The sequence below is a fragment of the Saccharomyces mikatae genome, assembly GCF_947241705.1.
Source record: "Saccharomyces mikatae IFO 1815 strain IFO1815 genome assembly, chromosome: 6".
NCBI classification, from domain to species: Eukaryota; Fungi; Ascomycota; class Saccharomycetes; order Saccharomycetales; family Saccharomycetaceae; genus Saccharomyces; species Saccharomyces mikatae.
Genome location: NC_079261.1, coordinates 743,778 through 757,369, shown reverse-complemented (window position 1 = coordinate 757,369; position 13,592 = coordinate 743,778). Strand labels below are relative to the sequence as shown.

At 41.0% G+C, this 13,592-nt stretch overlaps 6 protein-coding genes across 6 annotated transcripts; 5 read left to right on the top strand and 1 right to left on the bottom strand.

The window, feature by feature from the left end:
- Positions 1–285: 285 nt before the first annotated feature.
- Positions 286–780, bottom strand: VMA11 (H(+)-transporting V0 sector ATPase subunit c'; the record flags this gene model as incomplete). The annotated part of the gene is made up of 1 exon (XM_056222411.1): positions 286–780. One exon carries the CDS (start codon positions 778–780, stop codon positions 286–288), a length of 495 nt encoding a protein of 164 aa, XP_056082105.1.
- Positions 781–1,502: 722 nt separating this feature from the next.
- Positions 1,503–2,159, top strand: NSL1 (MIND complex subunit NSL1; the record flags this gene model as incomplete). The annotated part of the gene is made up of 1 exon (XM_056222410.1): positions 1,503–2,159. One exon carries the CDS (start codon positions 1,503–1,505, stop codon positions 2,157–2,159), a length of 657 nt encoding a protein of 218 aa, XP_056082104.1.
- Positions 2,160–2,582: 423 nt separating this feature from the next.
- Positions 2,583–3,455, top strand: SSO1 (syntaxin; the record flags this gene model as incomplete). Its single annotated transcript, XM_056222409.1, has 1 exon — positions 2,583–3,455. The coding sequence occupies one exon, from the start codon at positions 2,583–2,585 to the stop codon at positions 3,453–3,455; it is 873 nt and encodes a 290-aa protein (XP_056082103.1).
- A 511-nt stretch (positions 3,456–3,966) lies between these two features.
- Positions 3,967–9,630, top strand: FAS2 (trifunctional fatty acid synthase subunit FAS2; the record flags this gene model as incomplete). The annotated part of the gene is made up of 1 exon (XM_056222407.1): positions 3,967–9,630. One exon carries the CDS (start codon positions 3,967–3,969, stop codon positions 9,628–9,630), a length of 5,664 nt encoding a protein of 1,887 aa, XP_056082102.1.
- A 1,000-nt stretch (positions 9,631–10,630) lies between these two features.
- USV1 (Usv1p) lies at positions 10,631–11,791 on the top strand (the record flags this gene model as incomplete). Its single annotated transcript, XM_056222406.1, has 1 exon — positions 10,631–11,791. The coding sequence occupies one exon, from the start codon at positions 10,631–10,633 to the stop codon at positions 11,789–11,791; it is 1,161 nt and encodes a 386-aa protein (XP_056082101.1).
- A 606-nt stretch (positions 11,792–12,397) lies between these two features.
- Positions 12,398–13,048, top strand: SMKI06G3370 (uncharacterized protein; the record flags this gene model as incomplete). Its single annotated transcript, XM_056222405.1, has 1 exon — positions 12,398–13,048. The coding sequence occupies one exon, from the start codon at positions 12,398–12,400 to the stop codon at positions 13,046–13,048; it is 651 nt and encodes a 216-aa protein (XP_056082100.1).
- Positions 13,049–13,592: the final 544 nt, after the last annotated feature.

Sequence of the window (13,592 nt, the reverse complement as noted above, 5' to 3'; positions counted from 1 at the left end):
TTTAGGGCAGAAATATCGTTATGTATACAAATAAAATAAATGTCTGCGTGATTGTTGATAGTAAAAAAAAAAAAAAAAAAAAAAAACTGAAAAGAGATACCAGTAGGTTGGCACACTTCAAAGTCTTATGATACCGTTCTTTCGAATGATTATCGATTATCAAATATATACATAGCAATATTATAATATATACTATATTCTATACATATGTGAAAAGAGATGGTGCGTGTATATGAGAAAATTTTTTTTATATTTGATTAGTTTTTATTTCTTCGACCTCTAGACTCATTCAGAGCCTCTAGTGTTCAAAATTAAAGCTACAATCATACCATATAACCCTAGAACTTCGGAGAAAATAAGAATCAAAACGATACCGACGAAAAGCCTTGGCTGGTGCATGTATTTTCTAACACCAACATCACCGACCATACCAATGGCGTAGCCACTACTCAAGCAGGCAAATCCCACGCAGAGCCCACAACTCAAGTGCATGAACCCATTGAAAAGAGTATAATCTTCGGTAGGAGATAAATTACCTGCAATTAAAACGGCCACAACAAGCCCATAAATGGCTAGGATACCACTCATAACCACAGGAATCAAAGATTTCATGATCAATTCTGGCTTGAAAGTACCAATACCTGAAATACCAATACCTGACTTAGCTGTACCGATGGCAGCTCCTAAACAGGAAAGCACCATGGCAGCTGCACAACCTGCAAACCCGAAAAAGGGAGCGTACAATGGAGCATATATGTTACTTGCGAGTTGCGTTGACATGTTTACAGAGATAATAGAATGGACCCTTTCCTCCTCCGACTCTTGCTTTGTTATATATTTATCTACTTTTTTTGCAAGCAAAGAAGAAAAATAGTAGGTTATCTGTATTCCTTTTTTAACTAATCACTCTTTCACTAAGGAATATTTCTTAGCGAGAAGATGCGTACCGGGTAAAATTTGCAGTGTTCAAGTGCTGCTGCTTTTAGGTTAAACAATACAACCTAGCCGGAAAGAATTAAACGGATTGGGGTGAACAACGTTGCCCAATAAGAGATCATGCAAATTTCCTTACTTTTTTACGGTTCTTCCACGTTCTTTCGTTTCTCGTCAAGGAAGAATATAGAAAAACACTTCAGTCACTACATGTCAGGGAGAATACTCTATTGAGCCTAGCAGACCAGACTGAACAAGGTGGCAACAATATACACATAAGTAACTACATAGATCCAATTGAGATGGCAGCCTTTTGTTAACTTTGATTGTCATGATTCTTTTGTTATCAGTTGGGTGAACGAACGTTCCTGATACATTATGAAAAAAAAATATAATGATTGGAGGACTTTGCCGCGATTCCTTGTGCGTGCGAAAATGCAGAAAAATAAACAAACGAGTACAATAAGCAGGCTGAGCATTTGGAGGGACATATAATCAGACGTGTCCACGGTCCTAAATCTTTCCTTTGCTATAGCAACAAAGCTAGGTATATAAAATCACGCTAAATCATGTCACAAGGTCAGTCTAAAAAGTTGGACGTAACTGTTGAACAGCTTCGAAGCATATACCACCAGTTTCATGATATCTTAGAGGAAAAAACCGATTTGCATCTTCCGAAGAAGGACCACGACGACGATGCTGTTAGGAGAGAGGTTCAAATACAATTACAGGAATTTCTTCTGAGCGCCATGACGATGGCTTCCAAATCATTAGAAGTGGTCAATGCCGACACAGTAGGCAAAACAGTGAAGCAGCTGATTATGGAATCACAAGAAAAGTACATGGAGCCCTTCGATCTGGATCTGAATGAGCAAGTTAGGAAGATGTACCAAGAATGGGAAGATGAGACCGTTAAGGTGGCCCAGTTGAGGCAAACGGGCCCCGCCAAGATAAACGAGCTGTACAACAACTCAAGGGATGACTATCTGACACATCTGGATGGAAGAATCGGCGTTCTTCAAGCCAGAATGAAGGAACATCAATATAAGAACTACGATAATGCTGACGAGTCCAATCATCAAGCCGCACAGACCAACTGGGGTAACATCAAGCATGACTACGTGACCTCGCTGAGTGAACTATATGAAACTCAGCAGGAACTACCTCAGGTGAGATATAACGTTGAAAAGGTCAAGCGATTAATGGACTATTTGGAGAAGGATTGAACTGTATCATATTCGTGTTAAGTGACAAATAACCTAGTGGCTTCATTTTTTTATCTTTGTACGAAGAGTTAAGAGTGAGAAAAAGTATAGCCAGCCTTTTTCTACACGTTAACGACAAAAGACGATATGCAGGCTGTGCGCATGAGAGAATCCACTTTTTACCCGTTAAAGAGAAGAAAATTAGTGTCTGTGAAACGCGAATACAAAAAAAGAAAAGTAACAGGATCTTACTTGTCGTAAAAACGTCAAGAACTAACTTAAGTTATATCGTGGTCGTCGCAAGGGAATAGACTACTAATTCTCAGTTCAAAAACAAAGAGAGCATATTTCACGCAGTATTTGGCGTTTACAATAAAAGCTGTGTATACTTGAAAGGAAACCGTTTTTCATTCACTGGGGCAACCGAAAATAGAAACAAAGTAAATGAGTTATAACAACCCATACCAGTTGGAGACCCCTTTTGAAGAGTCGTACGAATTGGACGAAGGTTCTAGTGCAGTAGGTGCAGATGGACACGATTTTGTGGGGTTCATGAACAAGATAGGTCAAATCAACCGCGATCTCGATAAGTACGACCATACTATCAACCAAATTGATTCTTTGCACAAGAGACTGCTGACCGAGGTTAATGAGGAGCAAGCAAGTCATTTGAGACATTCCTTAGACAACTTCGTTGCACAAGCCGCAGACTTGCAGTTTAAACTGAAAAACGAGATTAAAAGTGCTCAAAGGGATGGTATACACGACACTAACAAACAAGCCCAGGCAGAAAACTCAAGGCAGAGGTTTTTAAAGCTGATCCAGGACTACAGAATTGTGGATTCCAACTACAAGGAAGAGAATAAAGAGCAAGCGAAAAGGCAGTATATGATCATCCAGCCAGAAGCTACCGAGGATGAGGTTGAAGCTGCCATAAGTGATGTAGGGGGTCAACAAATCTTCTCACAAGCGCTATTGAACGCAAATAGGCGCGGGGAAGCGAAAACTGCTCTCGCGGAAGTTCAGGCAAGGCACCAGGAGTTATTGAAACTGGAAAAGTCAATGGCTGAACTAACTCAACTGTTCAATGACATGGAAGAACTGGTAATAGAACAGCAGGAAAATGTCGACGTCATTGACAAGAACGTTGAAGACGCTCAACTAGACGTCGAACAAGGTGTTGCACACACAGACAAAGCTGTAAAGAGCGCCAGAAGGGCAAGAAAAAACAAGATCAGATGTTGGTTGATTGTCTTTGCAATCATCGTGGTAGTTGTCATTGTTGTCGTGGTGCCAGCCGTTGTAAAAACACGTTGATCTCACCTATTTTCTCTGTTTTATTCCATTTGAACTCCTCTTTTTGTATATCTATATCGATCTTAATATTTCCACCTATTAGTTACTATTCTATAAATTTCTTCTTTGGCCTGTGAGTTCAATTAATTAGTCCTTGCTTATTCATTATGCTTTCAACATGGCCAACCTACACTCTGGCTACAGTCAAAGTTATACAAACAAGCGATACCGAGCATTACCCGCAAAAGAACTGACCTTTGCTTGACAAAATCCAACCATTTTTTTTTACCTTTCTCGTTTTCACATGCTACCTCACTCGCCTCGTAACGTTACGACCGAAATCTCACTAAGGCACGGATTGTTGGGCAGTTTGCAGATGTTGGACAACAAGTTGTTTCTAAACGGATGTTCCTCATATAAAACTCATGCAACTGAAGTGTACCCATCACTTCTATCTGCTTAATTAGTTTTCTAATAAGGTATAACTTAATCTGCTTAAGGTCACAACAGCATCAACTAAAATAATATCGTTATGAAGCCTGAAGTTGAGCAAGAATTAGCTCATATTTTGCTAACTGAATTGTTAGCTTATCAATTTGCCTCCCCTGTGAGATGGATTGAAACTCAAGATGTCTTTCTAAAAGATTTCAATACTGAAAGAGTCGTTGAAATTGGTCCTTCTCCCACTTTGGCTGGGATGGCTCAAAGAACCTTGAAGAATAAATACGAGTCTTACGATGCTGCTTTATCTTTGCACAGAGAAATCTTGTGCTACTCCAAGGATGCCAGAGAAATTTATTATACCCCAGATCCATCGGAACTAGCTGCAAAGGAAGAACCTGCTAAAGACGAAGCAGCAGCTCCGGCTCCAGCAGCTAGTGCTCCTGCCCCAGCCGTGGCAGCTCCAGCTCCTGCAGCAGCAGCAGCCCCAGCAGCCGCAGTTGCTGAAATTGCTGATGAACCCGTGAAGGCCTCTCTGCTGTTACATGTTTTGGTTGCCCATAAACTGAAGAAACCATTAGATTCCATCCCAATGTCCAAGACCATCAAAGACTTGGTTGGTGGTAAATCTACTGTCCAAAATGAAATTTTGGGTGACTTAGGTAAGGAATTCGGTACTACTCCAGAAAAGCCAGAAGAAACTCCATTAGAAGAATTGGCAGAAACTTTCCAAGATACCTTCTCTGGTGCGTTAGGTAAGCAATCCTCTTCCTTGTTATCGAGATTGATCTCTTCAAAGATGCCTGGTGGGTTTACGATTACGGTCGCTAGAAAGTACTTACAAACCCGTTGGGGACTTCCATCTGGTAGGCAAGATGGTGTTCTTTTGGTAGCTTTATCCAATGAGCCCGCAGCCCGTCTAGGTTCTGAAGCTGATGCAAAGGCTTTCTTGGACTCCATGGCTCAAAAATACGCTTCCATTGTTGGTGTTGACTTATCATCCACTGCTAGTGCTGCTGCTGCCGCCGGTGCCGGTCCTGCTGCCGGTGCTGCCATGATTGATGCTGGCGCTTTGGAAGAAATCACCAAGGACCACAAGATTTTAGCCCGTCAACAATTACAAGTGTTGGCTCGTTACTTGAAAATGGACTTGGATAACGGTGAAAGGAAATTCTTGAAAGAAAAAGACACTGTCACTGAACTGCAAGCTCAATTAGATTACCTAAATGCTGAATTAGGTGAATTTTTTATCAATGGTGTCGCTACTTCTTTCTCTAGAAAGAAAGCTAGAACTTTTGATTCCTCATGGAATTGGGCCAAACAATCTTTGTTGTCATTATATTTCGAGATAATCCACGGTGTTTTGAAGAATGTTGACAGAGAAGTTGTTAGCGAAGCTATTAATATCATGAACAGATCCAACGATGCTTTGATTAAGTTCATGGAATACCATATCTCTAATACTGATGAAACCAAAGGTGAAAACTACCAATTGGTCAAGACCCTTGGTGAACAATTGATTGAAAATTGTAAACAAGTTTTGGATGTTGACCCAGTCTACAAAGATGTTGCTAAGCCAACCGGTCCAAAAACTGGAATTGACAAAAATGGTAATATCACATACTCAGAAGAGCCAAGAGAAAAGGTGAGAAAACTATCTCAATACGTACAAGAAATGGCCCTTGGTGGTCCAATCACTAAGGACTCCCAACCAACTATTGAAGAAGATTTGACTCGTGTTTACAAGGCTATCAGTGCTCAAGCTGACAAGCAAGATATTTCAAGCTCCACAAGAGTGGAATTTGAAAAATTATACAGCGATTTGGTTAAGTTCTTGGAAAGTTCCAAAGAAATCGATCCTTCTCAAACCACTCAACTAGCTGGTATGGATGTTGAGGATGCTTTGGACAAAGACTCCACTAAAGAAGTTGCATCTTTGCCAAACAAGTCTACTATATCTAAAACAGTGTCTTCAACTATTCCAAGAGAAACTATTCCATTCTTACACTTAAGAAAAAAGACTCCTGCTGGGGATTGGAAATATGACCGTCAACTATCGTCTCTTTTCTTGGATGGTTTGGAAAAGGCTGCCTTCAATGGTGTTACCTTTAAGGACAAATATGTTCTGATAACTGGTGCAGGTAAGGGCTCTATTGGTGCTGAGGTCTTACAAGGTTTGTTGCAAGGTGGTGCTAAAGTTATTGTTACGACATCTCGCTTCTCTAAACAAGTTACTGACTACTACCAATCAATTTACGCCAAGTATGGTGCCAAGGGTTCTACTTTAATTGTTGTTCCATTCAACCAAGGTTCTAAACAGGATGTTGAAGCTTTGATAGAATTTATCTACGACACCGAAAAGAATGGTGGTTTGAATTGGGATTTGGATGCCATAATTCCATTTGCTGCCATTCCAGAACAAGGTATTGAATTGGAACACATTGATTCCAAGTCTGAATTTGCTCATAGAATCATGTTAACCAATATCTTGAGAATGATGGGTTGTGTCAAGAAGCAAAAATCTGCTAGAGGTGTTGAAACTAGACCAGCTCAAGTCATCTTACCAATGTCTCCAAACCATGGTACTTTTGGTGGTGATGGTATGTATTCAGAGTCTAAGTTGTCTTTGGAAACTTTATTTAACAGATGGCATTCTGAATCTTGGGCTAACCAATTGACCATTTGTGGTGCTATTATTGGTTGGACTAGAGGTACTGGTTTAATGAGTGCTAATAACATCATTGCTGAAGGGATTGAAAAGATGGGTGTTCGTACTTTCTCTCAAAAAGAAATGGCTTTCAATCTATTGGGTTTGCTGACTCCAGAAGTTGTCGAATTGTGTCAAAAATCTCCTGTTATGGCTGACTTAAACGGTGGGTTACAATTTGTTCCTGACTTGAAGGAATTCACTGCTAAATTACGTAAGGAGTTGGTCGAAACTTCAGAAGTTAGAAAGGCAGTTTCCATTGAAACTGCTTTGGAACATAAGGTCGTTAACGGTAACGGTGCCGACGCTGCATATGCTCAAGTCGAAGTACAGCCAAGAGCTAACATTCAATTGGACTTCCCAGAATTGAAACCATATAAGCAGGTCAAAAAGATTGCCCCTGCTGAACTTGAAGGGTTATTAGATTTGGAGAGAGTTATTGTTGTTACTGGTTTTGCTGAAGTCGGCCCATGGGGTTCTGCCAGAACAAGATGGGAAATGGAAGCCTTTGGTGAATTTTCTTTGGAAGGTTGCGTTGAAATGGCTTGGATTATGGGTTTCATTTCATATCATAACGGTAACTTGAAGGGTCGTCCATATACCGGTTGGGTTGATTCCAAGACAAAGGAACCAGTTGACGACAAGGACGTTAAGGCAAAGTACGAATCATCTATCTTAGAGCACAGTGGTATCAGATTGATCGAAGCAGAATTATTCAACGGGTATAATCCAGAAAAGAAGGAAATGATCCAAGAAGTTATTGTCGAAGAAGACTTGGAGCCATTTGAGGCTTCTAAGGAAACTGCTGAGCAATTTAAGCATCAACATGGTGATAAGGTGGATGTCTTTGAAATCCCAGAAACAGGGGAATACTCTGTTAAGTTGTTAAAGGGTGCTACCTTATATATTCCAAAAGCTTTGAGATTCGATCGTTTGGTTGCTGGTCAAATTCCAACCGGGTGGAGTGCGAAGACTTACGGTATTTCTGATGACATCATTTCTCAAGTTGACCCAATCACATTGTTCGTTTTGGTTTCTGTTGTGGAGGCCTTTATTGCATCTGGTATCACCGATCCATACGAAATGTACAAGTACGTACATGTTTCTGAAGTTGGTAATTGTTCTGGTTCTGGTATGGGTGGTGTTTCTGCCTTGCGTGGAATGTTCAAGGATCGTTTCAAGGATGAACCTGTTCAGAACGATATTTTACAAGAATCGTTCATCAACACCATGTCCGCTTGGGTTAATATGTTATTGATTTCTTCATCTGGTCCAATAAAAACGCCTGTTGGTGCCTGTGCCACATCTGTGGAATCTGTTGATATTGGTGTGGAAACCATCTTGTCTGGTAAGGCTAGAATTTGTATTGTTGGTGGTTACGATGATTTCCAAGAAGAGGGATCTTTTGAATTTGGTAACATGAAGGCTACTTCCAACACTTTGGAAGAGTTTGAACACGGCCGTACTCCAGCAGAGATGTCCAGACCTGCTACTACAACCCGTAACGGGTTCATGGAAGCTCAAGGTGCTGGTATTCAAATCATTATGCAAGCTGATCTAGCTTTGAAGATGGGTGTTCCAATTTACGGTATTGTTGCCATGGCCGCCACCGCCACTGACAAGATTGGTAGATCTGTTCCTGCTCCAGGTAAGGGTATTTTGACCACTGCTCGTGAGCACCATTCCAGCGTCAAATATGCTTCACCAAACTTGAACATGAAGTACAGAAAACGTCAATTAGTTACCCGTGAAGCTCAAATTAAAGATTGGGTAGAGAACGAATTGGAAGCTTTGAAACTGGAGGCTGAAGAAATTCCAAGCGAAGATCAGAACGAATTCTTGCTCGAACGTACCAGAGAAATTCATAATGAAGCTGAAAATCAATTGAGGGCTGCACAACAACAATGGGGTAACGATTTCTTTAAGAGGGATCCACGCATCGCCCCATTGAGGGGAGCCTTGGCTACTTATGGGTTAACTATTGATGACTTGGGTGTCGCCTCATTCCATGGTACATCAACTAAGGCTAATGATAAGAACGAATCTGCTACAATCAATGAAATGATGAAGCATTTGGGTAGATCTGAAGGTAACCCCGTCATCGGTGTTTTCCAGAAGTTTTTGACTGGTCATCCAAAGGGTGCTGCCGGTGCATGGATGATGAACGGTGCTCTGCAAATTTTGAACAGCGGTATCATTCCAGGTAACCGTAACGCTGATAACGTTGACAAGATTTTGGAGCAATTTGAATATGTTTTGTATCCATCCAAGACTTTGAAGACCGACGGTGTCAGAGCAGTGTCCATCACCTCTTTCGGTTTCGGTCAAAAGGGTGGTCAAGCCATTGTGGTCCATCCAGACTACTTGTATGCCACCATCACTGAAGATAGATACAATGAATATGTTGCCAAGGTGAATGCCAGAGAAAAGAGCGCTTACAAGTTCTTCCACAACGGTATGATCTACAACAAGTTGTTCGTTAGTAAGGAACATGCTCCATACACTGACGATTTGGAAGAACGTGTTTACTTAGATCCATTAGCTCGTGTTTCCACGGACAAGAAGTCCGGCTCTTTGATTTTCACTTCCAAGAACATTCAAAACAAGGAGAGCTACATCAATGCGAACACTATCGAAACCGCAAAGATGATTGAAAACATGACCAAGGAAAAGGTCTCTGACGGTGGCGTCGGTGTAGATGTTGAACTGATTACCAGCATCAACGTCGAAAACGATACTTTTATCCAGCGTAATTTCACCGCCCAAGAAATAGACTACTGTAACGCGCAACCTAGCGTTCAAAGTTCTTTTGCTGGAACATGGTCTGCCAAAGAAGCCGTTTTTAAGTCCTTAGGCGTCAAGTCCCTAGGAGGCGGTGCTGCATTGAAGGACATTGAAATCGTCCGTGTCAACAAGAATGGGCCCGCTGTCGAATTGCACGGTAATGCTAAGAAGGTCGCTGACCAAGCTGGAATTACCGACGTGAAGGTGTCCATTTCTCATGATGATCTCCAAGCTGTCGCTGTCGCCATTTCCACCAAGAAATAGAATGAACTTTACATAATCTTGTCTATTCATTTATAACATATAGCCTATTCGATCAAAAATTGATGTTTTCCTTGTGATCATTTTCATCTGTATTCCCTGATTTTCTCCCCACCTTAATTGTTCCCTACGTTCACGAATCATTTGGCCCTGAACATGCACCTGTTTTAGTTCTTCTCTTTCCTCGGCCCACACAAATTCACGCGGGCCTTATTGACGCGTGGAAGAATAGAAGCCCGCGCAGCTGTTCTGGGGTAATTAGTCTTCGTTATAGTGGCCAGCCCAGCACTTATTTCGTTCTCTCTTGTGGTTGTTGTTTGTATTATGAGGAGAGAAGGGGCCAGGGACGGCCAGTAGTTATGCTACACGACGTCTGCTACCTTCTATTGTTTACACCAATTATGTGGGGCAAGGGGGTAGAAGGCTGTGGTGTACAGAATAGGGTCTGAGAAACCAGCAGACGCGGTCGGAGGTGGTCCCTGCGACTTATTGTGTGAGCCACCCCTTGATCGCCTGCGCCAAATTAAGGAAGAGAGAAAACACGCGAGGATGGGTGAGTGCCCTTAAAATGTGGGCGTCCTCGATCGCCGCTGCCGTTCGCCATTACTTAGTATGGTGGAAGAAGGCTTCTTTTGATTTCGAATCCTCCGTTGCTTTTGAGTCCCCCTAAGGGCCTTAATTATCCCCTCTCTTTTTTTCAAATGCCTTCTTTTTAAAGATTTGTTTGCTCCTTCACGGCTTCCCCCCTTAACGGTCCAGCAGCCTCCTTATATAACAATCTTGATGAACTCTTTTTGCCTGTATTTGCAGATTGTATGTTGCTGCCCCCTCCGAGGTAAAGTTTCGTCTTGTGTTGATATAGGCAGGAGTTCTTGGCAGCGATATTGTGCAATAACTTCATTATTCACGTATGTATAGAGGAGAGTCTGGTGCGAGTTACAGTCTTAGTTTTTTTTTTACTAACAGATAAGAATACTGTTATAAGATAAGAAAAAATCGGGACATGGGAAATACCACAAATTGTAATGCTGTAAGTGTTCTTCCGGACAGCAACGGCAGTTTTGCGACCAACAATGTAGCGGGATCTACCCCGAAAAGGTCCAAAAGTGCTCGAAGAAAATCGTTTAAATGCACTGGATACGATGGTTGTGCGATGTCCTTTACTAGGGCGGAGCATCTTGCACGTCACATAAGAAAGCACACGGGGGAAAAGCCGTTCCAGTGTCCTGCGTGTTTGAAATTCTTCAGTAGAGTCGATAATTTGAAACAGCACCGGGAATCGGTCCATGCACATAAGAATCACCATTCTACGGGTGCGCATCAACGTAAACCGTCGTATTCGTCGTTGTCGTCTTCTTCTTCTGCATCTTCGTCGTCTTCCGCATCTTCATCTACATCATACAGCGATCCTTCTTCCAGAAAAACCAATAATATTGGTGGTAATATGCCAATAATGACAGAGACCGAAAAAGCGCCTCTAATAGTACATTCCTCACCAGAGTTCATCACAAACACGAGATGTATACCACCTATCTCTCCGAGATCCATTTACGGTACTCAGCGACAGCAACAGCAACCCTATTACTACCCGGGTTCCCAATCCATCACTGATAGTCACTACCAGTACCCTCTTCCTAGCAACAGCACCACTATCAATTATTTACCATCTATAGACGTGCAATATCCGCTAAATGTGTGTCCTACCGTAGTGGGCCAACCGACTACAGAGGTAATGGTACCATCCCTACCTCCGAGGTCAATACCAAGTGTTTCCTTCAAATATAATGACTCAGCGGATTTGCTACCTCGGAGAACTATGGATAATTATAACTTTAGATCAAATAATATTAATGTTAATACTAATGTGAACAAAACTACTAATATTACCGACAACAATACCGATGTATTTCCTCCACCTTTTTCGAAGCTAGCGGCAGGTGCCGAAGTAAAACCAATTATTTTCCCGCAGCATCAGCAAGAATTCAGGAAGCGTACCAACGACGATAACATTAGCAATGAACCTTCGTTGGATAATGGTAAGAGCTTCGAGAGTAGTAATAATAATGATAACGACATCCAGAAGAGGCCAGCAGCTCTATCAGAGTCTGATATTTTGATTAATACTAATAAGAAAAGACTCAGTGTTGATTACATACTGACATGACCAGGGTTGACTCAGTTTAGATTCTTAAATATTCCATAGAGTATCAATATCTCACAACAGAAAATATAATCTTTAGTATGCGCAAACAATTTATGGGCCCACTTGTCTTACATTTATCTTCCGTTTTACGTTCAAATATAATTTATAAAAACGCTTCGTTACACGAGTAAATACACGAACATTTAGCTCCATAAGAAATGAAAAGACACACAAACAAAGAAGAAGAAGCCCTTACCTGAAACACCTTTTGAATGCTCGAGCTTGTCGCCAGCAACTAGAAACAGTACGGGAACACAATTTATACTTTGACGCTTACTTCTTAGTCTATTGCAGCCATAGAGATTACTATAAAACGCTGAAACTAAACCTCAGGTACTAAGTACTGATCATGTATCTTGCCTTTATACTAAGTCTTATACACGTGCTCCATGTATGTATGTTGCTATAGTCATCCCGCATTAACCCTAACCCGGCTCCCCCGTTAATTGCAGTAATAGAAAAAAGAAAAGAAAGAAGCTTTTTATCTCAATCCACTAGAAATGATGACGTTTATTCCCGATCCTACCAGCCAAAACAATATACATGTCTACTTTTCTCGTACATAAGATGATGCCCTATAACACCCCTCCAAGTATCCAAGAACCTATGAATTTTGCAGGTAACAACACCTTCAATATCATTCCAGATACGCTGACTTTCCAGAATTTCAAATATGATCGTCTTCAGCAACAGCAGCACCTGCAGCAGCAACAGCAGCAACAGCAGCAACAGCAACAACAACAACAACAACAACAGCATCAGAGTGCACCTCTCTTGCAACAACCTCAACAGCAACAACCAATAAGCCCGCCCTTGTTCTTGGCAGGTGCCAGCTCAAACTCAAACCTCAATAAAAATGCCAGTACTAATACTGTCCCCCCACTACTCTTTAGCAGATCACCTCAGAATTATGTTGTGCCAGATATAGATCATTCCTCCATAATATACAAGAACAACATCTGCAAATCTTTCAAAGATGACTTATTCTTCTGTCCAAGGTCATTGCTTTCTTTGGAAGAACAACAAGCATGCGAAAAAATGGATAGATTGACTGCTGAACAAATGTCATTGCATCACCAGAATCCGCATTCCAGTTCTGCCCCTGGTTCCTTGTCTTCTTCACCGCCAAATTCTGCGTCTTCTATATTCAACTCGAGACCGAAGTTCAACCCTTATACTTCTCAAAGTTTCAACCCTTTGGAAAGTGTTCAAGAATGATAGTGATATGAATAAACAGGTTTCTTTGTTTTTTTTGCATATTCCTTACTTGAACCAATTCTGTATCCATGTTACGTTCCGTTATGTCATATCATATCAAGCCGTTTCATTCCTATTTTTTTTTATTTATCGGCTTTTCTATTAATGTAGTTTACTATACACTCAGTATACGTAGGTAAAAGAGAAGAGTTTTATCTGCAAACAGGCGCAAGACGTTTGTACTAGGCACTGAAATATTCATATAACCATATTCCTTTAAAATACATGCCATTCTTTGTGTTTTCTCATACTCTTTAAGTTTACAAATATACCAAACCTTGAACCTTGTTTTAATAGAACTTGCCAGAGTCATTCTTAGTTCCTATAATAATACTTATTTAAACAGTACAGGACCGATATTAATTGCAGGTTATTCGGACAGTCGTGGAAAACGACATATGTCTTTCATCTAACTTTTGGCTAGTCATAACGTAGATTATAGTAATGAAAGGAAAAGCCCATTAAGATATCTATAGTGCAACTCCACACAAAAAGATCTACTATT